General features: G+C 42.1%; 1 protein-coding gene across 4 annotated transcripts; it reads left to right on the top strand.

Moving 5' to 3' along the window:
- Positions 1–909: 909 nt before the first annotated feature.
- n4bp3 (NEDD4 binding protein 3) lies at positions 910–26,456 on the top strand. 4 transcript variants are annotated; one of them, XM_072396002.1, is made up of 10 exons: positions 910–1,092; positions 20,479–20,759; positions 20,846–20,999; positions 21,579–21,791; positions 22,076–22,197; positions 22,288–22,483; positions 22,578–22,670; positions 22,758–23,009; positions 23,150–23,408; positions 24,522–26,456. In XM_072396002.1, exons 2-10 carry the CDS (start codon positions 20,512–20,514, stop codon positions 24,887–24,889), a joined length of 1,905 nt encoding a protein of 634 aa, XP_072252103.1. In that variant the 5' UTR covers positions 910–1,092; positions 20,479–20,511; the 3' UTR covers positions 24,890–26,456. The 4 variants fall into 4 exon arrangements, with proteins under 4 accessions (XP_072252103.1, XP_072252102.1, XP_072252104.1 ...); XM_072396001.1 differs by lacking the exon at positions 910–1,092 and adding an exon at positions 7,949–8,560; XM_072396003.1 differs by lacking the exon at positions 910–1,092 and adding an exon at positions 15,075–15,158.
- The last annotated feature ends 1,017 nt before the right edge of the window (positions 26,457–27,473 follow it).

Raw genomic sequence — 27,473 nt, 5'->3', positions numbered from 1 at the left:
CTTTTTTTTACCTATTTGCACGTCACCCTGCAAAGATGAACATTACAAGAGAATTCTTCTTTTCTTTAAGAAATTATGGTCACAAAAATGTGATGTTAGAGCCTAACTGATCCCCTTCCTCAAACTTTTTATGACTTTGATTAGCGTAAACTCTGTTGTTTAGGTCTCCTCATACACAGAGGACACCTCTGTTGGTGGGGTTATAGCAGTACTTCATTCAGAAAAAGACAGTGATAAGAGTGTCCATTAGTTAGGTTTTGCATTGTGGTTATTTAGCATTTTTGCCTCACAGCAAAAAAAGGTTTCTGGTTCAAATCCTGAGAACACACATGTTAGGTTAACTGGGGATTCTAAAGTTATCCTAGGTGTGAGTGTGGGCATGTGTGGTTGCTGACCCTGTGTTGCACTGGCAACCTGTCCACCTGTTATGTGTTTTCTATGAAAATCAATTTGATTTTACAGTTCATGCAACAGACACATTTAAAAAATAAAATAAAAAAGATAAAAATTTCACAAGAACGTCGAACCTATTCTTTCCCTCTGTGTTCATATTCATGAGGTTTGTGCACATTCATAGAAAGTTCCTTTGGATATCTAGATAGAGCATGTCCGAAAACTTCAATCAACAAACACTTGCGTGAGTAGTCAGCAAAGGCTGATGAATAGTAGCACTGCATTCTGAGGAAAGATCTTTCCATCTTCTTCTTTCAATAAAGTCTCACCCATTAAAAGAAAGTGACCTTAAAGTGATACGTTTGCGGTTATTTTTTGCCTTGTCGATAGATGGCGCGGGTCCTCTTCCCATTTTTCTAAGTGTGTCAGGACGCTTACCGCCTGCCTCGCGTGTTTCCCTTATCCCCCCTTTCTCTCTCTCTCTCTCTCACTCCCTCTCTGTATCCTCCGCTATTCAAACCTCCGAGAGGGAAAAGGAACAGTCCCAGTTTGCTCTCTCCCCTCGCAGGCTGATCAGTCTGGGAAATATCCTGCGCAGCCACGTTAACGACGTTTGTTTTGTATTTACTTTACCAGCGATACGCAAAACAGCAGCAGATTTGGTGTTGCTCTAAGGAGATGTCCTGCATACAGATCATGGTGAGTTTGTCTAATCGTGTCGTGCACACGCAGGTATGCTGCTGGAGTTGGAGTCAGTGCAGTGTTGCACGGTGGGCTGCGCTGCCTGATGCCTGCACGTTCAAAACTTTTATGCGGGCGAGATCTTCTGAAGTGATTAGACTTGATGACGAGCTTGAACGTGCAGTCTAAAGCCTTTTAAAATGATAACATTATATAAATGAGAGAATTTGTTCTGGTGTTTGCAAGGCTTCGCTGTCTTAGAGATTGGAGAGTATTTTTGCCACTGAGCCAGGCTCCTATGGTGGTCTGCTGCACTTCCACTGCAGTGCACTGGAAAAGTGTTTGGCTATAAATGTTTGGGCAGAGGCTCAAACTCCTGGGTCTCTTTTTGATGCACAGGAGAGTTCTGGGACAAAAGCTGCTTCTTTGCCTGTGTCTGTGGTTGTTTGTGGGAGGAGGGGTGGGAGGGGAGACTCTGACTCAGTCCAGGGGACTGCTGGGCTGTTGTCCTGGAGACCAGAGGCCACAGGTGACCTCTGACCTGAGGAGTTTTTGAGGGCTGCAGGAAGAGTAATTTGTGGTGGTAATGGGTGTGTGCTGCCATACGTGAAGGAGCATATCTGACAATAGGGAGACAATAGATATGTGGGCTGTTGTCGGAGACTGTGTGGTAACCACTCCTGTAATTTGGGAAAGGATAATTCAAAGAGGTGATAGTGGGGTGATTCTGCTGTCTCTGCTGGTGTGAGTGAGCTCTCATTACTGCACGGCAATCACTGCGACAGCTTAAGTATTGTTTTGGGTTCAACTCACCGCAGAAAAATGCTTTTTTTTTTTTCCCTATCTCATCCAGCCCACCTAATTATTACAGAGATGTAACTGAAAGATGAGATTTAGCAGATAAAAGATGAAATTGAGATGAGTGGAGTTCAACCTACTCTGTAAACATCTGAACCCACAGCAGAAGCTACATCATTCGTTATCTGGCAAAAGTATTTTATGATCTTTCTCTCATCTATCTCAAACCAAGTCAGACTCCTGCTGGCGCCTCTTTAGCTGAAGAGTTCTGCCATCTGCTGATTAATATTTATCCTCGGAAACTAATTCATGAAAGAAATATTCATTCAAGTCCAGAAGTATGTTGACAATCACACGATTTTCTGGTCTTACCTCATGAAGCGGCTGGATACTTGTGAGATTTTAGGAGGTCACGATTATGATAGATTCCAGCAATGTTCCAAGCTATCATTTTGTGGCAGAAACAGCAAAGTTTAGACCAGCCAGAGTTCCATCTTGGTTGCTATGGGCAGGTTTTAGGTGTGACAGTCAATGATGGTTCAGTGGTTCCTTGTGGTTCTCTTTGGTTCATCTGAATTGTTGAAATTTGTTTGTGACTTTGATAGATAGTTTTTCTTTAAAGTGTCCGCCCTTTCTCAGATGGCTCTCAGAAGGCAGCTCAAGGAAGCGTAGAGGCAAGTGAAAGATGTCGTCATTAGGCTGAAAAAGAACAAAACAGACCTACCAGGAAGATAGTGGACACTTCAGAAGAAGATAGATTTAACACTTTGATAAGTACTTCAATCAACAGAAGGCCTCATGAATATAGATAGACCCACTGATGGTTTCCCCAAGATGCACAACAGCTATAAAGATCAATAAAGAAAAGGTTAGATTAGACTTTGTAAAACTAATGGGAAGAGAAGAGTTTGGAGAAGGAAAGATAGGTAGATCATCCAAAAGCATTCCTCATCATGTCAGACATGGTGGAGGTAGTGTTATGGTATGGGCAAATCTAGCTACCACTGGAATTGGACCACTGATGTTTATAGACGATGGGAGGGATTATGGGAAGAATTGTAAAGCATCTTAAATGAAGAAACTCGGGCTATGATGATGCCCACAGATTCTGGACTCAAGACAGGAATTGAGTGCAAATAATTTGGAAGTATTGAAAATCTTTACATTTGCTCACTTACTTTTGAGCCTATGAAAACAAAGAGACTATTATACAGAAGGTGACTTTACTTTGTGAGTGCTCAATGGAATTTTCTTCCTGATATGTTGTATATTCAGGATTGCAGAGAAAAATCCAAAACTTATATCTTGTGTTTAAAAAAAAAAGTGTTTTGTGCGCCTTCTTTTGTTTATTTTACAAACCCATCTGTTGCCTAAAAGCTTATTGGGAGGTTTTTGACTCCACTATATTAGCACAGCCTGTCTCTTTGGTGCTCCTCTCTCAGCAGAATCAGCCCAACAGCTGATGTGATGTCTCCTTCGGTCAGCTGTTTGAGCTCCCAGGGGGTTGACACTCTCCCGAGTGAGTGCATGTGTGTGTCTGTTTGTGTGTTTATATGTGTGTGTGTCCTTAAAGCACTGGCAGCTGATGAAACACTAATTCTGCTGACCATCAAATGTCTGCTGACCATTTGCTTAGTGTTGCCTAACGTAAAGATTAGAGGATACAGATTCTGTTCCATCAAGCAGAGTGGTGTTGAATGAAGTCCACCCCCGCCCGCCGACATCAGATTTGGTTTGAAGCAGATTTTAAAGATGCGACAAAATGTTCTGCCCTGCGAGAGCGATAAAATCTAACTTTATTGGATCCATGTGAAATCGCGGAGTCATGTTTTGCTGTGTGTAAGTGCACCTCAAGTTAGTCATGCACGCACAGTCTAGCAGATGGTGTAGTGGGCAGAGCACAGTTGTAATGGCACTCTGCTCCTTGACAGACATTTCCCCTCAGGCCAGCCATCCAATCAAAGACTAATGAGCCTTTCTTCTACTCATTGATTTCTTTCTGTCTCCTGAACTCTGTTCCCACTGTTCTCTCCTCAGATGTTGTTCCCCTCTCACTCCATTTTCACATTATTTGCTTCTAATCTTGAGCTTATCCTCTTACCCCGTTCTTTCTCTCCTGCCAACTCTCATCTCATAGATTCCTAATAGACAAGGGCATGCCTCATCGCTCTGAGGAGAAAGTGTCATGCTCATACACTTAAACTCCTCGCCTTCACTCGTCCCTCCGCCCGCGGCTGGCCTGATCCCCTCCCTGAGCCGTCTGTCGCTGCGATTAAAGCCTGGCCGGGTTAAGAAAATCAGTGTTGGACCTGGCCAGGCGTGCCGGGCCTTCTGCCCATATTCAGCCACAGTTGGACATAAGGCTGTTAAGCTTTCACAGCTCAAAGCTATCACAGCAAAGGGCAACAGTTTGCATTTATTAACTATCAGTAGGACCATAGGAAAGTGTTTGACCTGGTAAGCAACTGCCTGCAAATATATTTTTATATATATATATATATGTAACCCCGCACCAGATGATCAGGTATTTGAGCGCATTAACAAACCTTTCCACAGTGCACGTGTGTGGTCCTGCAGCGTGAGAGCTTTGATCTGACTGAGCTCAGGTTTAACTAACATGAGTAAAACTTTGCTTTGCTTCATGCCCGTTCACATGGGTAAGGTTGTACTTACAAGCCTCTACTAAGTTATTTTCCAGTTACCAAACAAAAGAACACGCCCAGGTTAATGATTAAACACAGTGACAGATGTTTCCTCATAGCCGAGAATTGATCTTCCTCGTCTTCCAAACTTCAACACAAGAGAAGGATTTTATGGAGGATTTTTATGTAGAATTGTTCGTTTTCCTTATTTACATTAAGGTTACCTTAAATTTGCAGAAGTCCAGTCAGTAGCCCCACTGGAACAAATGGACAGTGTGCACAAAGTTGCCAACTAATTTGTGAACATATTGAAATCTTTGAAATAAAACAGAGCTACTATGAGAGTTATCAAACTTATATTCAGAAATTCATTAAAAAAAAAAGAACACTTAGAAAATAGCGTTGATGTTGCAGCTAATGCAAGTCACGTGGAGGGAAAATGCAAATGCTTTGTTGACAGTGATTCACCCCCTGCTGTGTCAAAACAAACCCAAAAAAACAGTTGCAGCCCTAAAAAGATAAAGCCACACCTGAAGGGAAGTTTGTTAAAACAGTGATTTGGGGTGTCTAGTCGTGTCTGGCTCCAGCAGATCTTTAGTGTCCTGTTTGCTGCATACTGGGGGGGTGGAGGACTGGTCAGTGTCTTGGCATCCTTGTTGTGCTCTTCAGCTTGAGTAGTTTTTGTTTTTTTTTGTTGCGTGGTGGGACACATTGTCCTGTTGGGGGAGGCCACTACGGACAAGGAGTGCATGGTCTGCAGGAATGTTTGAGTGGGTGATACTTGTCAAAGTAATATTGACATTGCTGTCAGGACCCAAGGTTTCCAAGCAGAACATTCTTCTGAAATGAGACATTAGGTGTTCTTTTGCTTCAACTGTGCTGTTTTAATGTTATGCCTGATCAGTCGAGGTAAGCCGTGGCAGCATGTATGTGCTGGTATCTAACTCTGGGTGTTAGCCTATTTTGACTCCCAGGAATTGTGCAAGAAAACTGGAATATCTTATCAAATTGTAAGAACCCAAAGCTCTTCTCCTCCTTTTTCATGTAACTTGCAACAAGCATTACACTTGTTGTCAGCTGCATAAAATAGATGCTCATTTTGGCTGGATATTCATTAAGTAATACCACTGATATAATTTTTTTCTAATAAGTACTGTCTGCAAATATCAAAGCAAATTTCTGCAAGGCTCACAGTTTCACAGAATAGCTAATGTACAGAACATCACAGATTTATGATTTGTAACAGTTTAAGTGTTAGTGAGCATGGGTGGATTTGGCACCACGAGGAGCTAGCTTGATGGCTCCTACACTCATTTCTGTCAATCAAATTCTCTTCCACTGCCAGATAAAAGTGAACTAGTACATCCACCATTTCATTTTTAATCATCGTAAGGTCTGCTGTGCCCAGTATTACTTGGGTTACTCGAGAGTGCGTTGTCAGTTGACCTGACTGCTGAACTGTTAACTTTTCCTAATGGGTCAGGCGGCCCTCCCTGTCCTTCAGAGGGGAAAAGTCTGAGAGTGTAGGAAGCTGGATGGAGCTCATACTGTCCTTTGCCTCTAAATGTTACCATCTCAGGAGGCTGCCAGGACCAGCAGCTCTCTGCTGTTAACCCTGACTCCTGCTGGGGCTATTATTAACAAACGTGAGCAAGTCGACTGTGTTGTGTTCAGCCTTATCGTATCCTCATATTTTTATGGATCTGGCTTATCTCCCTGGGAGGAGCACCCGCACTCACCTGCCTTTTTATAGACACCAGCTGCAGTGGTTACCCTCTGTATGTGTACTGGGATGAGCTTTGTGTGCATGTGTGTGTGCTTGGTCCTTGTCTCTTTTATTTAGTCTGAAGAGTTGTAGTGTTGCAGAACAAAAGGCCACGAGTCGAAACCCTCTCCTCGGTAAGTGGGCATTGTTATATTTATATCTGCTGTGTTCTCTCCAGCAGCATTTCAGTTTGCTGTCATATCCTGCTGTGCTTTTACATAAAATCAATACAGTGCTTTTGAAGGTTGGAGTCAGTTACCTGGCGCGATCTGCACATGTCTCCCTTTTAGGTCACACAGGTAGAAAAATGGGACAATGGTTAAGAGTTGCTTACACTTTCATTCTGTCAAAAAAATAGACATGCAGTCAGACGTGGCTTATGTAGCACAACGGAAGCTAGAGGATAAAAAAGCTAACCTGACTCTGTGCAAGAGGTTGGTTTCAGTTAAATAAGAAACAACATGCCAAACTCAATAGAGTTTCTGTTGAGGGGAATTTGTGACCTTTGGACAGAGCTGGATTAGTGGTTTCGTCTTGTTTATAAGTAAATAGTTTGTTAGTTTTTTAGCAAACATGAGTGGTGTTCTCATCTACCTCTCATTTTATGTAAAACCTGTTTTCTTTAGGACAGAATTTCAAAATGCCATGTTTTTAAAGAACTCCAAGCTGACATACAGCTGGCTAACTGACACAAGATGATGTTATTTCTCCAGACAGCCAGAATGGCTCCCAAAGCTGTTTCCTGTCATGTTATTGGCCATAAGAGCTTAAGCAAAGGAAATGAGTCTAGCTCAGGCTATCATCTCGTCTAGTTGACTCGTCAGACAGGTACAGTATGTGCGAGCAGGCCTCGACTCATCTCTCTGATGCTTTTACCTTGCATCTCCAGCTTTTGATCTCTACACTGCTGTTCCCTCTCCATCCTTCTATTTGCTGCCATCTCTCCCAGCATCCACACAGCCATATTCCACTTTTACTATTCCTCCAGTCTTCCTCAGCCAGGAGACTCACAAGTGCATAACTTTGGAATCTGAGACTGGATATGCCTGCAGGCCCCAGACATAATGACAGGGGTACACTGGCACCTGCTCGAGTGTTAGACTGGGCTGCATAGCTTTGATGGGGTTATCCGCTCTTTTCATTTTTTCAGCCGATTTTCTTCTAAATTCCACCGTGCAGACCAAAGGGCACCATAAAACATCACATTCTTGCTCTGGAATGTCTTTAATAGCTTGCCAGCTTAAACATAGTGCATCTCTGACTGGCAAGGTCCTTTGTTAGCAGAGATTCTCATGTGCCCACCTATTGGTACCAGCTTTAAGAAGCCCAGATACCTCCTTGACTACCCTCAGCTCAGTGGTCAACATCACATGGCGAAGAAAGAAGTTGTTCTCTTCTGTTGAAGGAGCAGAGAACAATGTGCTCTCTCTTCTCACCCGTCAGATGCGAATGTCTCCAGTCTGAATTATGTAACTCGATACAGCGCGGAACCTGTCCTGTAACCCAGTCACAGGAAGGGAGACTTACACTCAGACTATTGTCCAGACGGTCCACTCTGACACAGCCCCCACATGTCCTTTTTTTCCACTTCTTCCTCATTTGCCCTCACTTGTTTTTTTGTCCTACCCTTCCTGCTTCTTTCTCTGTTCTTGCTGTCTGCATTTGAACCCAACTCTAATCCCTCCTTATTGTCTTTTAATCTGTAAGCAAACAGCACACACTGCGTTGTTGTTGTATTTGTCCGCCGAAGGTGGCGCTTGGATTTCAATGCTGGGTCTGAGATGAATGCCTGGAACCTGGTTCACATGCGGGGCTTTTTTGTCTGGAACTGGAGGAACAAGTCCGACCACACCGGCCCTTGTGAGAGCTCAAAGTACATAAAGGGATGAGCAGTGAAAGCGGAGGGTAAACAGGAAAGTGCAAAGCTCCCTACGATGAAATGACAGTGACAGATGACAGTGGGCACCCTTAGTGGTTTCTCCTATTTCACTATCTAAACCACTGGAAAATTTCCAGTGATGCTGTTGTCTCTATTAACACCATCCACAGTTTAGGTCAGTTTAGTCTTCTTTTTAAATCAGTGTAAAGTCATCCTGCAGGTCAGTTCAGAGAATTTCCTTCTCATCCTCGTACCTCCCAGCTGCCGTCAAATAGGGAGAAACTGAAAGCCATGCGGTCATGCGATCATCTGTAGCACGAGCATGAGGCAGAGAGGCAGTGGAATTGAGTGAGACTTGGATCCGGAGCTGAGAAGGGAATTTGCAGGTGGCCAACCACACAGGTAAAGTGTCCTTCTTTTTTGATTGTGTGAAAGGATTAGATTTGGTTTTGACTTGAAAAGCCACTTCTGTCATACTGAAAGAAAGTTGTTTTTGCGTGTGTGTATGCTGTTCACCTAGATGCTTTGTGTTGGAAAAACATTTGACATATCAATATGCCACTTTGGTTTAAGGCGCCTCTTCTAAGGACAGCTTAAACTGCTGAGGGAGGAGGAAAACAACCTGATTATCAATTCCTTTGCTCATAAGAAATGCATGTTTGTAGTGGAGCCAAATTGGAATTAGCTAACTTTTTAATTAAATCTTGTCAACCGGGCGAATGACATCACACTGCGTAGCAGCCTCAGCCTCCGCTCTGTCTTCCTACACAGAATTAATATGTTGTAATAAACCATCTTTCCTTGACTCTCATTCTTTTGCTTGATGGCCTATTTGTGACCCCTGAGAACAGTTCACGACTTTCTATTATATCCAAGCAGAGTAACAAGATTTCCTTAAGCTGACTTTCAGGCAAAATATCAGAACCATGCTTCATAAAATCTCTTAATTTTGGAATTTCACTGCTTTTTTTTGTTGTTGTTGTTGTTGTTTACTGTATATTTTCAATTTATAGAATAATTTAAGTTGAAAGCTGTTTGACTGAACAAGCTGAATTTGAGTGGTTTCAGCACAGATGAGCAACAAACACTTCCTTTATTTACACAGAAACTCCACAAGACAAAAAAGTGCTGATCCACTGACAAGGCATCGGCATGCGTCAGCATCAGTGTTTACTACCTGACACCCAGCCTGCTCGCTGTATCCTCTGCTGTTGCGGTTCACATGAGATCAAAGAATGCTTGCTGGGATGAGATCAGTAAAGTATTTCATCTTTGTGGTTTCTTCAGGCCTAAATTGGAATGCATTAACATTAACAAGTACAGACTGTGCTGGGGTCAATCCGTATCATCTGTTTTTCTGAATCCTAATCAGTTTCTCGTTCCACAAATGTTCTGTTTGTGCTGAGTGTGTGGTCTAACACTGAGTGTGTGTGTGTGTGTGTGTGTGTGGGTGTGGGGGGGGGTTAGGTGGAATCGGTTCAGGTGAGGGTCGATGTGGGAACCACTCAATTTCCATTGCTGTAATCACAGAGCACTGACTTCAACATGAACCACTCCAGGAAACAAAGAAGTCTCTAGTCAGCCTCAACCCTTTCTGGCAGTGAAGAATTTAATAAGACGCTGCCCCCCTTGTGCTTTTGTCTTTTTCAGCTCGATTTACCATTATTTCCCCCACTCTCTGATTATGAGGCTAAATTATCAGTCATTATTTTTTTCTCAGGGAAGTTCTCATGGGAACTAAGGTGTTTTTTCAATGGACGAAAAATGTCCTACAACACATCAGTGCCTTCAGCAGAGAGGACCATTCATACCACCCTATCAGAGCTCCACGCGTTATGTGATGGCGCATTAATAATTAGCCAGAAAGAAATTAAAGGAATGTGAGCTCACATTCCTCACATGGCTCTTGCTGAACTTGTGCTCAATTCTGAGCACAGCTCTGCTGATAGCAGCAGTTGGCAAACAGTGTCCAGGCTTCGTTCGCAAGCTGAGACCAAAGACCAGAGACCAAACAGAACTTGAGCTGGATTCAGGACACAGTGAACTAAACGGCTAGCCATTCGCTTGTTTGCATTCTCACAAATTGCAATGAAGTTGTATAAGGAAATATTTCAACATGGTGCTATTTTCACAGTTGTCTACATCCTCACTGAAATAAAAAAAAAAAAAGTACAAAAAGTCCACAAAAACATAATATTTCAGATGCAACTGCTATATAATCATCTCAACACACTCAAACTCGGTTTTAGTGTTACGGATTTGTATTGAAGGGAGTTGACTTTAGGAGGAGGAGAATTTTTGAATGAATCATGCAGTGTGATTTACTTTTTCAGTTGACAGGTAGCTGCAGAGCGAGCACTTATTTACTTCTGAAAAAGCACGCGTTGAATTTAGTGCTTGATGCAGATGCAATAGCTGCACTTGGAGAAGACAGTGAGCTGAAGAGGGCCTTTTTTTTTTTTTACTTAACTATTATAATATTATTATAGTTTTATAATGGATTGTCAAACCTCATGTTCGTTACTTTACAAGACAGCAAAATCTAAATCCTCTTTTCACACAGTGGTCACATTCTATAAAACGTGCTTGTTAGCCGACACTGCTCCCCTTTGCTCGTTCACATAGGCCAACAATGATGGTGTAGCGCTGTGCTACTGTGTACTCTGAAGCAGCAAGCAGAAATATGGTGAGGATAATGAAGATGATGACAGTGAACTTTGCACTACAAACTACAAACAGCGAGCAACTTAGCGGGCTCAGAATTCAACTGGGCAATGCAGGACATCACTACACTCAAAATGAATGAGAAGTGAGACTGTTGATGTCTGAAATGTGTAGTTGTGAGCCCTGCCTAACTTCTGTTGCTGACATTTTGTTTTTTGATTCTTATCACATGCCAAATGTACACTGTTTATGCCAACACCTGAGCACATTGTAAAATCATCATCCAGACAAAAGTATCAAAATAAGAAATGCAGAACACAGTGCCATGATCACACCACTCATGTTAACAAAGTCCATCTTACTTTTGCAGTGCATCACCTTAAAAGAACCTGAACTTTAAGCCTATTTCTTTTTACATAGTTTGCCTACAGCCATGGCTTCATTCATCCTTCACAAACCTAAGGAAAACAAATCTGTCACTGTGCAGTAAAATAGTTAAAACCCAACAAGAGTTTTATCTAACATTAGCCACTTTATTTGACGTTCGAAATAGTGGTCGAGCCTAAGGTTCATGTCATTAAAGATACTAATTACATTCATTTTACATTAAATTTCTCAATTTCTAGTGTAGAGTAGTTCTACTACATTTGAGCTGAGTTAAAAGCTAGCAGCTGCAAACTAGTGGTGGTGATAAGATGATGCTAATTTGTGTTTTCATAGTAAATAATATTAATGTGAATAATGAGACTGACTCAACAGCAACAATGAATAAAACAATGGGCAACAACAATGATCAATATCAGATACGTATTAAATATAAATATTTTAAAAATAATTAGAAATCATTTGTAGCTGTCATAGCAATCTCAGAGAGGTCACGTTACAATTGGCAAACATAGTAGTCCTTATTGACAGAACTGAAAAGACTAACAATTTCCTTAGCTTTGTCTTCTTGAAAAAACTGTATCTGTATTAAATGTGGGGCAAGAATATAAAGGTTGACAGATGCAACAATACTAAACAAGCTTTCTTTGAGTTCAACACCAAGATAACTATCTTACTCTTTAGTTGGGTTTTTATTCAACAGCTAAGTAAATCTGAAGCGATCTGTTGTTTTCTGAAAGTGTGAATCAGACATCATAAACTAGGCTGTATAGTGTCATCCGAGGGTGGCGTCATAGGCTGCTTTGATAATAATTTTCTTTCAGTAGAAGAAGTAGCAGTCCATACCCAAACAAACTGCAGTGGAGATCCACAGCCCGAACACTGAGAGAGCTCTTCTTCCGAGAATTGCTCTCAACTCTGGAAATGTATTTTATCATATTTGGGAAGATGCCATCTAAGATGACTTAGACCTGAAACAGCTGGTGAGTTTTGTTATTTTAAGCTTTTCCAGTTAAGACACGATTCGCAAAGTTGTTACCTCTTAATATATATCGTCTTTTTTTAACCAAACAAAAAAACCTCAAGCGAGTGGTTTTTTTCTTTTATTTTTTGCGTGTGTGCATTAATGCATTTTATCATCATTTCCATCCCTCAAGAGAAATATTATCTGGTAAAGAATGATATCAGATTTATTTCTGTCAGTTTGGTATGATGGGACGTATACCACTCAGGGTAGATTAGTACATTGTGCACGTTTGTGCATGAGAAATGAGTGAAGGGCAAGTGGATGCCAGTTAAAACAACACTGAGGTCAGGCACATATTCTTATGCTGCCAGTACTAATCTCCCTTTATCTCACACATCCACATAAACACACATACACACTGACAGAGGCTGACCCTGTAACCTTACAGAAGGATCACACAGGCATTAATCTAAACAGAGTGAGGGATTATGCAACCAATCCGTTTCACACATCAAATTGAGAATATTGTGACAAAACGTCGTTTTTGGAGTCACTGTTGGAGGAGAATCCGAATAAACTTTCCTATGAACAGCATTGATAATATATTGGGGTTAAAGAGGAGGCCTTATGAATGCTCTCTTATAATGAAGCAGCTTTACGTAACATCAGTCAGATCCAGATCAATAACCAGTCACTCCAGATAACCCCTGCATGGCTACAATAGTCAAAGCCAGTAATTGAATTCTGTGTAGAAATACGATATTGTAGAGTCAACAGCAGCAGTAAAAGCCTGAGCACACCGTTCAGGCTTCCCATCAATGTTCTAACAGATGGTAAGTGATGAAGTTCACCTCAGTTGCTCTGCCTTGGAAGAAGACATGACAGCTGATTTAGTGGAGTGGGTTCAGGGCAAAGTCAACTAGTTGTGAGACTTCTAAATAGAATTAAACTGATTTTACTGCCGATTCTCTAAAGTGGGGATTTTTTTCCCTGAACTCGGGTGGGGTGAGATGGATGGCTGGGTAAGCGCATGTGTGGGAATGCTGCGGCTGACCCACATGTCAGAAATTCAGCCATCTGACCCCTGTCCAATTGAGATCATATGTGCATCACAATGCCCACATCATACACACATCTGTTGTCTGTCAGTCATGATAGCAGCTCTTTGAGACCAACGTTGACATCATCATGTTAACTTCTTGACTAGGAAATGTTAGCATGCTTATGTTTATTGGGCATTTTGTCGACCAGCTCAGTTTATCTTAACATTTGCATATTAGTTGGTGTCAGTGAACATCTGTCTCTCTTTTCTTTTTGAAAACTAATGCAGTCGGCTTTGTTGGACCCTGTCAATGTTTTTTTTTCCTTTTGGCAGCCAGTTCAACATAAATCAGTGTTACGTCTGCCAGCTAGAGAAAACACTGATTGGCTGTTCAGTGCTAGCGGTTGCTGCATCCTTACATGAAATGTCCATGATTCTGGAGCTCAGTTTGTGAGAATTAGCAGCCCTGATCATTATTTTATTGCTTTTTGCTCTTTATAATTTGAGCGTAGCAGAGGTAGTGTTGCAGAGTTGGAGGAGACTTTAAGGAATCGTCACTGCTGGTTCTTCTCATTGGTCTGGTGTACTGCATAAGAACCCTCAGGCAAAACTTGTTACACCCACTTGTCAGGTGAATTTTTCCACCAGCAGTCCCCCATCCTTAAAATATGCTGGTTGATAAGGAACAGGCTCCTTGATGAAAAGGCACTTACTCAAGCAAGTTGGTGTTTATGTCCTTTGTGAAATGGCAGCGTTTCATTCTGGGGATTGCATGGTTTCTTATTAATATTAATGGATGAGTGTGTACAAGGGTCTGGTATATTAAACATTCTGGTCCAGTTTCTCATTAAATGCAAAAGTTCTCCCTTGTTAGAACTTGCAGTATGAAATGTCTGTTAACTGTCTGCCTAATCAAGCCCTGTATCTGCGGCTATGACTAAATATAACCTTTGACCCCTGTAAAGACTGGCGTTGTCATTATCAATGATGAGAGTGTGAGACTGAACGCTGTGCCTTCAGCTTTAGCACCACCACCTCCAATCACAAGTGAATTAGGGCACTGAATAACTTTATTTCAACTACCACACAGTAACCCTATGCAATAAAAGTCATCAACATCTACAGGATAGATTGGCAAAGGTTTTTCACATACATTTAAGGGGATGTATCTTAATGATGTTGGTAATTAATTTTCGTCACCTGCTTTTTTGAGTACGTTAAAGGCCTGAAAAACTTCAAAACCATAAGTCCACACCAAAAATCATTCTTCTTTAAAGAAAACACTGCTTCTGATAGTTTAGGCTTTGCCTCTGCCACTCATCTATTTTACAATGCAGCACGTTTGTGTAATGCCTGCCTTGGACTTGTCTTAGCAGTTGTCTTGCTGTGGCATTTCTGACAATCAGATAACCAATCGGAATGTACTGGGCTTTTTTTCAAAGAGACAGGAGCTAAATATGAGCATCTCAGACAGAGGGTGACAAACAGGTGCTGTGACAGAAGACAGTGTGGAAAAAAGAATGTGTTCTTGAACATTACAGTATGTAATTCAGTCCCTTGATCCCAAAAACAGAATTATGAACCAGTAAATAGTCATAATATGGGCTCTTTAATTGCTAACAAATTACTTTGAAGACTGGCTTCTCTTATCACCTGTTCAAATGAAAATCTTGTCCAATACTTTGAATATACAGTTTGTACCTCTGGAAGTAACACACCAGAGTCAGCTTCATTTCTTTGTTTAGTAAAGATTAGGAAATGTAAGCACGCTAAAAAAAGATGAGCTGGTGAGCAAGGTAAACATTATCTGCACAGTGTCAACAATGTTAGGAAAGTCATTGCAAGCATGTTAGGATTAGCATTTCACTGAAACTGCGGCTGTGCCTTTGCTCAACAGCCTTATGGGGCTTTGTCGGGAAGCGCCAGGTTGTCGACCGATCAGAGTAAGTGCTAAATGTATTTCTGTAGTCCTCAGTAGAATAACAGTTGTGTTTGGTATGGTAACTGCACGGTAATGTTTCACACAACTAACAGCTGTGAAAACCTAGCAAGCAAGGCTTTGCTTGAGCTTATATAATGTAACAGAGTGCGCTGTGTGGGAGTTTTAGATGTAACCTGCAAAGTTACCCCACAAATGTAAACAAACTTTGATCATGCACAAGGGAGAGAAAGAGCGCTGAGGCAGGAGGGCAAGGGATCAGGTGCTGCTATCCGTGCGTATGCTTTTTATTGGGACTGTGTTGAGTGGCCAGCGCGTGCACACAAGTGTGAGTGAGCGTCCGTGGGAGTGGGAGCGCTTTGTGCATCAAAAACTGACGAGTCCAAGCTTGTGCTCTGTCAAGCATCTCTGGAATTTGGCTTCCCCGTCCTTCTCCCCTCAGCCTCAGTCCCAGTGCTGAGCTGTGGGTCTGGGAGGGTTTGAACCCTTCCCTCTTCACGCTCAAGCATTTCATTGAAAGCTTTTCTTTCCCTGTGAGAGAGCCGATTACAATATTTAAAGAGAGATCGTCCTTGAAGCCCTCCTCTTGAGGGTTTTGTTTTCTTTGTAATTGTAGTAAAGTGGTCGTAGTCTTTGTAGAGGAGTTAAGATATTCTGAGAGGAGAGCAAAGTCTCACTGCAAGCCTGTAACCCCGCTCAAGACTTTTAGCTATCATAGTATGATAATTAAAAAAGTTGGCTCAAAATGAGGACATTTGAGAAATATTGAGATCTGAAATCCTCATTCAGTTTTGATTTAGCAGTATTCAATATGGCACTGTTTAAGGATAGATGATGCGGTACAAGAGAGTAAATACCGTCACAAGACCTAGTCAATTTACAAGAGATATTTTTTGATCCATGTGCAAAATTATTTTCAAAATTCATTTTTTTCTGGAGATATCTTTTGCAAGGCCATCAAAAAAAGAGGCAACTTCACAGCGCAGCAGATGCAGGTAAAAGTGTGCAGGATATGATGCATCTGCTGTCTACACAGCACTTCTGAAAAACCTCGTCACCGCTTTGAAAGAGGCATAAATCAAAAACAGAACACTTTTCATTTAAGCCATAACTGTTCAAGGCTGGCACTGCTTTGATCTGCACACGCGTGTGCGTCTGTGTGTGTGTGTGAGATTTAAGGAGGTGTGTTGCATTTCAGGGCCTCTTGGCGAGTCTGGGTTGAGCTGTAAATCTTGCAGTGTCTCCTGGTTTACTCAGGCCCATAAACTAGAAGGCAATTATGGAAAACAACTGGATGCACGATTTCTTCAATCCCGCAAGATTTGTGGTTGATGTTTGAAGCAAAGCAGTTCCTTTTGGGTAGATAGGACACTCGCCCTCAAGCTCAGCTTCCCGTCAAGTATCGATTGGACTTGTGTGTATTTTGTGGCTACAACACACAAACTTAGTAAAGAGCAGCAGCTAAAAATACTGCATCAGACCTTGACCAGCAGCCATTAGGCTTTGCACACTCATGATTTATTCATATGATGTCAAACACATACATGCATGCAACTCAGCATGACCTAACCCTACTTACTTTGATCATGTCTTACTCTTACACGGAGAAACATAAGGATTTTTTGACTGGACGGAGGCAGAAAAACACACATCTCAATGAGTCATATTATAATTTGTCAGATCCATCATTATCGATTATCAGGCTTCTTCCACAGCTTCATCTCGGTCTGTATTATGAGCTTATTAGGACCCAGAAGCTTTAGTGGAAAGTCTCACATTGGGGGAATTTGTACCTTATGAATATAAACATGAGCAGCTTGGGCTTCTTTGATCTCAGCCTGGCTGAGAACTCTGAATGAAGTGGGCTGGAGTTCTCCCTGCCTATTTTAACCATTTACATAATTGTTGTAACTGTCCAGGTCCGCAGTGCAAGGCACTTGATAAAGATTGTAATGAAAGCAAGAGGAAATACCAGAGGGCCTCTGTGGATGTCAGGGAGATTTGTGTTGGAAAGTGAGTGAGTTTGAATGCTTTCAGGAAGCGAGTGTGTCGATAGTTTATATTGACGGAGCGGAGAAGAGGCAGGCGGGCTGCAGGATAGCCCAGTCATCGGTTGAAACGAGCCCAGCTTTTGATCCTTCATGCAGAATTACACTTGTTAAAGCTTTTACAAATTACACATGTAATCAAGTTGGGGTTTTTTTTGCAAACAGCTTTCAAAGCCCTACAGACACTCATTTCGGATAATCTCACTGTATAACTTGTAATGTGCTTCTAAAAGGGCTTGATATCTTTTCCATTAGGAGCCAGTTGGAAAATCCCTCTTAATGCTTTTAAGGACACTTAGGTTTCACCTGCCCCGAGGAGTATTTCCAGTATATTTGCTTTGTCAATAAAAAGCAAAACATCCCGGGAATATAATCTTGGGAAAAAAGAAAGACATGCACGTCAATTCTTGATGAGTGTATCAATTCTTATGACAGCAACCCTTAAATTTTTTTTTGTTTTTTGTTGGATTTTGCCATCTGTATCCTACTTATCTGCACTCTGATGTGCATGCTTGCAAAATGAGGAGAATCAAATAAGTGACCTATATGTGGCAGATTTTTAGCTGCTCTGTTCCATTTTTCTGATTTCATGAGATGAATGAAAATAGATGCTGATAAGTTAGAAGGTTTATCTATCAGCAAAAGTGTTCAGTGTTTCAAATGTGTATTTGACAGCTGACAGGAGTGAAACCCCCTTTAGATTCTACCTGTTCTATGAGTAGCACATCCACTGGCTGAACACGAAAGAAGACTTTGTCTCCCTCGGGTCCTATTTATAGTCGGAAATACTGTGGTATGCTTGTGTGTTTTATGATCTCAAGGATGTTTTATGAGTGCTTGGGGTGTTTATGCACAAGGAACAGAGGGGGTCAAAAGGGTGAAATCAATAGTGCACCTTAATGAGGTTGTCTGAAAAGGAAGGAAGGAGGGGATATGTGGGAGATTTGAAAAACGGTGGCGACGGGGAGGGGTGGGGTTGTACAAAGAGGATACGTCATGTGGGGGTGAAGAAGTTCTTAAGGCTTCTCAGGTGGGTGTCGGCAACTGCTTTAGCTTTTGAAAAATCAATAGAAAATATTTGTTGTTGTGTCTTTATTTATAATGTGTTGCTGGGACTAATGATCCTTATATCGCTCAGACAGCGATCGAATATGTGTGAAAAATCTTGAAGCAGTGATAGACTTCTGAAAGCACATTTGGATAGGAAATTTGCAAGGCAAACCTGACCACACTACTTGATTAAAATGTCCATTATGTGCCGGGTTCATCGGTGCGCCCTTTTTTCTCTTTGAGGGAAATTAGTTGTGGTAAACTATTTGGATCAGAGTTGCATAACAAGCTTATAATGTGACATATGCTGCCCTGTCTTGGAAAACAACAACAAGAGTCCATGCCTCACATGATCCTGTGCTCTTTTTATTTGCTGTTGGGTAAGATAACACGGAGCTTTGACGAGAGAAGCTCACTCTGTCATTACCACATCGCGGAAATGGAGATTTTTAAACTGGCTGGAGATTGTGCTTCTCTGTAAAGTAATGTTTGCATGAATTGTCCTATTATATCATTTGCATGGAGGTCAGGTTGCGTGTGTTTGTTCTAGTTGTGCTGTGAGGCAGCTGTCTGTAGAGAAAAACACAGCTGATTAAATGCATCAGCTCGCCCTTGTCTTCCAGGGATTAACGCTTATACTGGTAAAGGGGCAAGAGGTGAAATTTATTTCAGTAAAGGAGGAAAGAATGGTAATGTTTGTTACACAATGAAATACTGTATGACATCAGCCACTGGATGGACTGCCTGGAAATATTTCCCATAAGATATCTTAACGTGTGCTAAATAGATTGGTAATACATTACCACAAACATTCCCTTTGGATGTGCTGTTCTGCCTGATCCATTGACCTTTTAGTTTTTATGTACATGTACATTGATAAGTCATAACATTATAGCAACCTGCCTTATATTGTCTAAGTTCTCCTCATGCTGCTCAAAGAGCTCTAACCAGTCAGGCTGCTAACAAATGCCATCTGAGGGGGTCCTGGAATGTAATATCAGGATGCTCGCAATAGATTTGTTGGACCTTTTGAGCTGTGGGGCAAAGTCTGTGTGGATTGGGATTGCTTTTCATAGATGCCATTCATTTGGAATCTGGTGGGTCTGTTGGTTTTGTGAACATCAGGCGAGTGTTGTTGACATATTCAGGGGAGGAGATGTAACATCCAGCAGAACATTGCATCGTAAAGAGGTGAACTGTGTTAAACACTTAAGCTGTCAGTGGTTTTGTAATGTTAGGGCTAATTAACCTGACTGTGCAGTATGCTAACATAACCTAAAATTATTAACATGGGAAATATATCAGATTTTTTTTTTAAAAACAGTAATTACAATTAGAGTAGCACTGGTGACTACATTGGTTTATTAGTGTCACACCGCGTTGTTTCGGGTCACTTACCCTTCCTCGTGTGTCACCAGTCTGATTGTCTTCCCTGATTTCCAATTGTGTCCACCTATTCCTTCGTGTTCGTACAGTCACTCTAGCCTTGCCATATTTGCCATATTTGCCAAGCCATCGCGTTCTGCTCCATTGTATTCCTCCAAGAGAGTGATTTTGATTTTGTAAGTTTTTGTGTCATAGATATAGTTTCATTGTTAAAGTTGGCATAGTCTTTTGTTTCCTCCGTAAGGAGTGATTTTGGTTTCGATAATCTTTTCATTGTGCCTCCAGTTTTTAAGGAGTGTTTTTGTGACGCTGCCTCCGTCGAAAGAGTGTTTCCTGTTATTTTGGATAAAGTTAAGTCTTTTGTTTTCCTCCTTGAGGGGAGTGACCTTTTGTTTTGATCATTATTCATAGCCACGCTTCTCCCTATTTATTTATTGGAAGAAGTGTGTTCTAGATCATTTTGATAGCTGGTATTTATTCCTCTGCATTGGAGAGTTACAGTCTTGCTAATAAAGACTATTGTACCCTGCATCTGTGTCCTGTGTTCTGCCTGGTCGTGACAATTAGATTGTCAAAGACTGTCAAATTTTTTTGGTTCCATTCCATCAAATGTTCCAAAAACTCTCAATACCTTCTGCACCCTTACTCTTGTAGATAAACAACAAATTTAGCATTTAAAGATCTAGTCAACATAAAAAAGTTCAGAGTGATCAGGTATGAGGTGCTGAAATTGTCTGCTGAGAAGCGGGCCACGTCTCAGTGTCTTTGACATTATCGGATCAACTTACTTTTCTATCATTAACAGACCTACCCACTACACCCTGTTTCTCTTCTTTACAGAGCACCTTACCTCCCCGCAGTGCCCTGTAATCAATGGCAACTTCCGTCCAGACTCTTCCTCTGACACGTGGCCCCAGCAAAAACTTCCGTCACCCTCCCCCCGCCTCACCACTCTCCCCTCGTTGCGGCATGGGAAGCGTAGGCAGTCTGGTGGAGAGGCCGAATGTGTCTCCCACCAAAGGGAACCGCGCCGTGCCCCAGGTGAGACCCAAGCAGACCAACGGCCTTATAAAAAAAGGCCTCAGCCAGAGAGAGCTACTCAACTACCTCAACATCACCAGGTGGGCACTGCCATATAAAACGTTTAGAAGCTGACACTGTGGTAGAACATTTCACTTGATGTCTGACCTGCTGTGATTCCAAACAGAAAAGAGCCTAAAGCAAATGCAGGTGGTGACGGCAAGAGGGACATCATCGTTGGCCAGGAGGAGGACGATGTTTATGCCAAAGTCTATCATAAAGATGGCACTGAAGTAGATCTGACAAAGAACTCACTGCCAAGTGGGGGCAAGTATGAAAAGGTGAATATATTCATAAAAAAAATACTAATTTGGCATGCCTTGATAAGAGACATTTACGTGGCTGCCAAACATTGAGCATTGATCACTTCTTCAAGGTAATAACTTGAAGATTTAGAATTTAAAATGCTGATTTAGGTAAAAGTACACCAAAGTAGTCTTTAAAGTAAGAGATGAAGGAGTTGCTGTTGTGTTCTTTTTATAAAGATATACAGTCTGTGAAAGACTACTAGGGTTGTGGTAAATTGATCAAAATCACATTCATACATCTCTAGCAGCGGGATGCAACACCTCCATAGCCTGTTACCAGCATAATTCAGCCTCAGATGTCTCTCAGCTCACCACCACAGATTGAAAATCTGTCGCTTGCAGTGCTCTGAATTTATTGCAGTGATCAAATATCACCTTTTCTCTGCTCGAATTGATTAGAACTGGGAACACAGAGGGTGTAGTAGCATTGATTAAATAGAAACGTTGTGATTTATGCCACAGAACCCAGCCTGTCTTGTTAAGAGTGATGCCTTTCACGTCTGACCTCTGTTATGCTCTAAAAACATCTTGCTCTTGCTGCTCCCTCTTCAGGTTCGTTTCAGGTCTTCTGCCTTCAAGCCTGTCACCCCAAAAAACTTCAGCTCCATGCAAAACCTCTATCCGTCTTCCAAGTCGGAGGATATGGATCACGGCCTTTCTAACGGATTGCATAGAGCGTACGCCCATGTCCCTAAGGCGGTCTCCACCTCCTCTTCTTCTTCCTCGCCCTCCCGTCACGGAGGACCAACATTAGGTGTCAACAAGGTATCCCTCATGACTTTAAGCCTTCATGCATTTCCCATGACTTGATCTGCATGACAAATGAGGTTTCAAGTCTGCTTTTCTCTTTGTTTGATTTACTTGCTGTTTAATTAAACATGGAAGAAAGTTGAGCTATGCGATAGAGAACAAGTGAACTCGATCTGGATCCCTTATCCAGTGATTTGTCAAGTTTTTCATGCTGATTACAGATGCAAAACAATTCTACTGGTGATTTTCCATTTGTTTTTCAACCATTATTTAATAGCTGTATAATTATGACTGTACAGGCCCTCTCTTCAGTGCGTGTGATGAGCCAGGAAGATGATAACTTGTCAGACTCGGGCCATAACTCCATGAGCAGCCTGCCACCATACCGCCCTCCCTTCCGCCCACACCTTGCACACATCAGGTCTGCTGCTACGTCAGTGTTGCTATAACTGTTTTTTTTAATGACTGTGTGGGTAGTGATCATTTTCTTTTCTTTTTTTAAAAACCGTAGTGCATCTATGGGGCAGATCAACACCATCGGCTCCCTGGACCGCACATCTCTGGGCATGAAGGCTGTTGGATCAGGGGGCGTGGCTATAGGGGAGATGGCATGTCGAAGCATGGCCACTCTGAGCCGTCTGACTCCATACGGAGGAGAGGCTCCACCTCCTTATGAATGGACGCTGTCCCTCTCTGTGGAGGATGTGGTGAGTGCGCAGCAGATGGGCGAGTGGACGAGAGGATGAACAGGTCAACATGACTGACAGATTGCTAAGTCATTCACACTTTCCTCTTTTCCAGGTGCGGGATCTGGAGGAGCGCCTGGTGGAGAAAGAACATGAGCTTAAACAGATGAAAAGAAACCTGGATGAGAGTGAGGGCGCTATCGTTCAGGTGATTCTTATCGTCTCTTTGCCATCCAACTATAGATCCATCTGCTTCTCTTTTGAAGTCTGACCTCCATCTGCTCTCCGCATGCAGGTGTTTGAAGGGAAACAGCGTCTGTGGGAGAAGGAGGTGGAGGACCTGAAGCGCTTGTATGCCGCTAAGTTGCGCCAGGTGTCCCAGCATGCCCAGCGCTCCCAGCGCAGCTTGCAGTTGGAGCTGTTTAAGGCCCAGCAGGATAGGAATCGGCTGCAAGAGGAGCTCGACGGCCTGAAAAGGGAAGTGAGCCAAGACACTGCAACATTACCAAAGCCAACCAGTCCGACCCTGGAGGAGACGCAGTGGGAGGTGAGGCTTTTAAAGGATGAGGCAGTGACAGTGTGTTGAAGGGAGAATCTCCAACATGGAGTTACAGCAAACAGTCAAGATTTAGACAAGATAAGTTTATTTTCATCATGCCTCTATGTTGCCATTGATCGGTCTCTCAGGTCTGCCAGAAGTCCGGGGAGATCTCCTTACTGAAGCAGCAGCTGAGGGACTCCCAGGCAGAGGTAACCCAGAAGCTGAGTGAGATGTTCCAGCTGAAGACACAGCTCAGGGAAACCCGAACGGATCTGCGCAACAAGGAGGAGCAGATAGATGCTCTCAAGCTCATCCTGCAGGGGACACAGCGTGGCAGGTGTTCCTCTCAGAGTGTACGAGAAGATGGAAAAGGAGCTGAAGAGAGTCCATCAGCAGGAGCAACAGGTATCTGACCATGAAATGATAGGAGTTCCACAAAAGGGAATAAATCTGTGAAAGGGTATGAAGATGAATTAGGAAAGATCCACAGAGATAAAAGATAATTATGTGGAAATATAGAGACAACTATTTAAATCACTTTATTTCACATTTATTCAGTCATTCATTTGTGTATATATGTATGTTTATATTGTTAAATATATAGACCTTTCTTTCTTATATGTAGATTTTTCTCAGTTTCTTCTTTTTCCCTTGTTTTTATAATGCCTTGTAATCATTCTTATCACATTAACTTTCCATTTTCCTTTTTTCCTCCCCCAAAAATGCTCGGTTATTTCCTTTAAATCTTTGAATTTCCTTTTGCTCTGAGCCAAAAAGGTTTGAGCTGATGTAAACTACTTCTTCTATCACATATTATATCATGAAGTTCATCAAAATCATATTTTAGGTGAGAAATTAACACTGAAGTTGCCAGATGTTCTTTGGCATTATTAGATCTACAAGGCCTAAGTCAAAAGTTTGTTCTGACTTTTGGAGCACATGTGTCTGGCCTGACCAATCAGATTCTGTCACCCAAACAAGAAATTAGGTGTCTTACACAAGTGAAAAAGAACTTAGAAGTAGACCCTGTAGTAAAAGCTAGTGGACAAAGCAAAGACTAATCAATAAAATGGAAAAGAATTCAAAGAATAAGATCAAGAGCGATTTACATTCACAAATTAAATAAAGACATTTATTGAAAATAAAACATTATGATATGCATGAATAAATGACCAAATAAGAAGAAAAATGGAAAACATTTTATTCATCTATTTATTTTTGTAACGTTTGAGTTCCTTGCTTTGACTGAAAAAAATGGCCTACATGATCAGACCAGCCACAGTGTGTATGAGCATAAATAGAGTGGGGCCTTTTAAACAGGTTTCAGACAGCAGGGCACGTGTCCGGGTTGCTTTAAGTTTTGATGTTTCCAAGTTTAGATCTAAAATCAGGTTATTCGAGTAACCAGGTCAGGAGCACAGTTCTCTGATCGTTTAGCAGCACCAAGTGTCTTTCATTATATTCCCCCTACTGCTCAGCTGGACTGAAGCTGAAACCATATGAACTTTTTCTTTGCAGGAGGCTATGGGGGACCTACAGAGGAGCGTCTGCGTGCAGAGCTGCTACTGGAGCGACGCCAGAGTGAGGCCCAGGCCATGGCTTTTGAGGAAGAGAGGCACACGTGGCAGACAGAGAAGGACAAAGTCATCCGCTACCAGAAAGAGCTGCAGGCCAGCTACATAGAGATGTACCACCGCAACGAAGCCCTCGAGAGGGAACTGCACCAGCTGAGGGCGGGAAGAGAGCGAGGAGCAGGAGGGAGCAGAGATGGGACACTGGAAAAGGAAGCCCCGGATCTGAGGAGCGATACAGTGGGTGAAAAACAAGGGGACACACCTTCCTCGAGTGTTCCCTGGATAGAGAGGATGGAATCCTCTGAAATTTGAATGTGACAGACTTGTTTGCAATGCAAACTGTTTTCATCTGTTGCGTCTACAGAAGAGCCAGTCTGCCAGCAAAAGAACAACCGAGCACATTTTCAAATGATAAGACTCAAAACTATTGAGATGATGCGCAAAAGTGTATAGCAAATTTTTAACTAATACTGACTGAAAAGATTGACGAACAATGTCAAAATCATTGAGAAATCGCTTTTTCGAACACATTGTGTCATATCTGTCAAACTCTTTACTTCCGTAGGCGAAATTGTCTGATCTGTACGTTGCAAGCGAAAATCACGTGATAGCTTGTCCGAAATAGGGATAATTGAAACATCTTTTGAGCCATGTGAAAATGACGAAAGGGAATGACGAACACATGCAACAAACCAGTGGAAAAACAGAAGGTTGCTGAGCCTACACTTGACCAACTGAAGCAACCCCAAATCCTAACTCTGCCCCCGCAGGTTTGCGCTGTAGGCACCAGGCACGATGGGTGCAGAACTTCATCCTCCTTTCATCTAACCCTGTTGTTACTCATCTTTTCCCAGTCTTTATGGTCATTACCTTACTGAAACAATTTTCTCTTCTTTATTTATTCTTTTCAGTCTCCTTCATAAGTGTTTTTTAAGCCTACACAGCTGTTCAGTCCCAAGTTCTCTATTTTTTTTTTCAGGCAGTGTAGAATAAATGTAAAATTCAGAGTTATCTTAAAAGTTGGGTCTTTCTTGGTAGAAAAAGGCCTCTTGTCTGTCCGCCCCTCTCTACCTGTGCAACATTGTTGGCTGTGTAGTGCCCTCACCCTGCAAAGACTGGACCCAAAATCTCCTCCTAAACACAATCACACTGAGGGTCACTTTACAGAAGTGTCTGTGCCACATCTGTCCTCAGCAAAAGAACTGTGTCAGTTCTCGGTTATATTTAAAAGCCAAGCACCTAAACTGTCCCACTTATGAAAAGAGCAGACGTGTATGCTACTATTGACTGTATTTACTTTGTTGAACTGATGAAGGGTCTTAACCAAAGCATTTATATGGAGACAGGTGGGTCCGGTCATGATTCAGCATTTGAAGAGTGTGTGAAGACAGATCTGAGTATTTGTGGTTCACTTTAGCTTTGGAAATAAGGCTGCATCTCTAGTTTAAGTCTGAAAGATTTAAGCTATCTGTTACCAAGCTTGCCAGTCTTTACTATTGAGAAAACCATGTGCCCTGACCTGAAAAAGTTGGACTCACGTCACTCATTAGGCCTCCATTCAGGTGAGATTTATATATTTTGTACATAACTGTAATTATTATTCGACTGGCCTTTTTGTTGTTGTGTTCCAAGCCCACTGTTGTCTTAAACCTGTGTACTTCCACATCTTTTGATCGCAGAGAAAAAAGCGATCAGTGAACGATGGTAGTTTGCCCCGCTTATTGGTGCACTGCGCTGCACATGCATGACATCAGTGAAAGCTGTTCTATTGTGTTGCTTATTAATATATGAACACTCAAAAGCCAGCTCACTATTGACCTTTCAACATACTGTGACTCATGTGTATTTACTGGAAATAAAACTGTACAGTACAACTATATCTTTGTTTCGCATTCACTGTGTGTTTGTGAGAAGGTCCAATCTCGTGTCTAAGCAGCGAAATGCTGGTAAGCTTTTCTGTTTTGTTAAACTGAGTTGAAATGCTGGAAATCAAAGTCAAAATGTTAGCGATTGGCATTCACTCAAAGGCTCAGACGCCTGTCTGCTGTGAAGAGACTCGGTCTGTCCACAGAGTACCACTAAAACCCAAAGAGGGGTTTTATGACGGACTGAGCAGAGAGGCATAAGCTTTTTGGGAGTTGTGTGGCTTTTAGAGGTTTAGCCTCGGATCCTCATCGCAGCCTTTCCCTTACGTCTCTCTCCGCTCAGCCCTGGTCAGCCCTCACATACCATCAACTTCTGTCTGTCCAGACAGCAGAGAGGTGGAGGGTCAGCTCAGAAGGAAACATAGGAGGATCCTTCTGGAAGGAGCACTTCTGTGGAGACCATCAAAACTACAAGCTAGAACTTCACACCAAGGAACTCTTGGCAGGAATTAAGGTTGAACGCTCGACTTTTTTTAATAAAAGCCAAATCTGCTGCGCATGAAAATAACACAAAGGGGGAAGCATGGAAATAGTAGAAAAAGGAAAGCATATTCAAGTTCATAATGCAGGTTTATCTGTTATGCAGGGTCGTAATCTGAGTAGATATGAGCTCAGCTGACTCACACAGACCTTACCTTGGCATTTAAAACATTATATAAACTGGGGCTTAATATAACTGCACAGCTCCAGAGAGGCTGAGTGATTTAGTGAAGTGGGATGAGAAAAGACTCTTATCGCGCATGTTCTCACTCTGTGGGAGTGTTGCAGCACTGAATTCCATCAGAGCTCTGTATCTGAAGAATTAACGTGATGCCTTAAATGTTAGTGAATCATTTATGGTTAAAAATGGTCCCTGCTTCTGAAACTCACAATTAAAGTCTGAGATTTCAGACCTCAAGGCTATTTAGTTGAAGTCAAAGATGAAGCACCAGTGCCCCCAAGTGGTAATGAGAGAGGGAACCAACAGCATC

The sequence above is a fragment of the Leuresthes tenuis genome, unplaced genomic scaffold (assembly GCF_036924035.1).
Source record: "Leuresthes tenuis unplaced genomic scaffold, fLeuTen1.0.hap1 SCAF_11, whole genome shotgun sequence".
In the NCBI taxonomy this organism is placed as follows: Eukaryota; Metazoa; Chordata; class Actinopteri; order Atheriniformes; family Atherinopsidae; genus Leuresthes; species Leuresthes tenuis.
Note: the sequence above shows the minus strand (reverse complement) of the source record. Positions and strands in the feature narration are given on the sequence as shown.

Coding starts and splice junctions, on each gene's coding strand:
- n4bp3 (XM_072396002.1), top strand. CDS start 20,512: ATGGCAACTTCCGTCCAGACTCTTCCTCTGACACGTGGCCCCAGCAAA. Junction 22,671..22,757: donor GTGAGGGCGCTATCGTTCAG/GTGATTCTTATC, acceptor CTCCGCATGCAG/GTGTTTGAAGGGAAACAGCG. Junction 23,010..23,149: donor TGGAGGAGACGCAGTGGGAG/GTGAGGCTTTTA, acceptor TCGGTCTCTCAG/GTCTGCCAGAAGTCCGGGGA.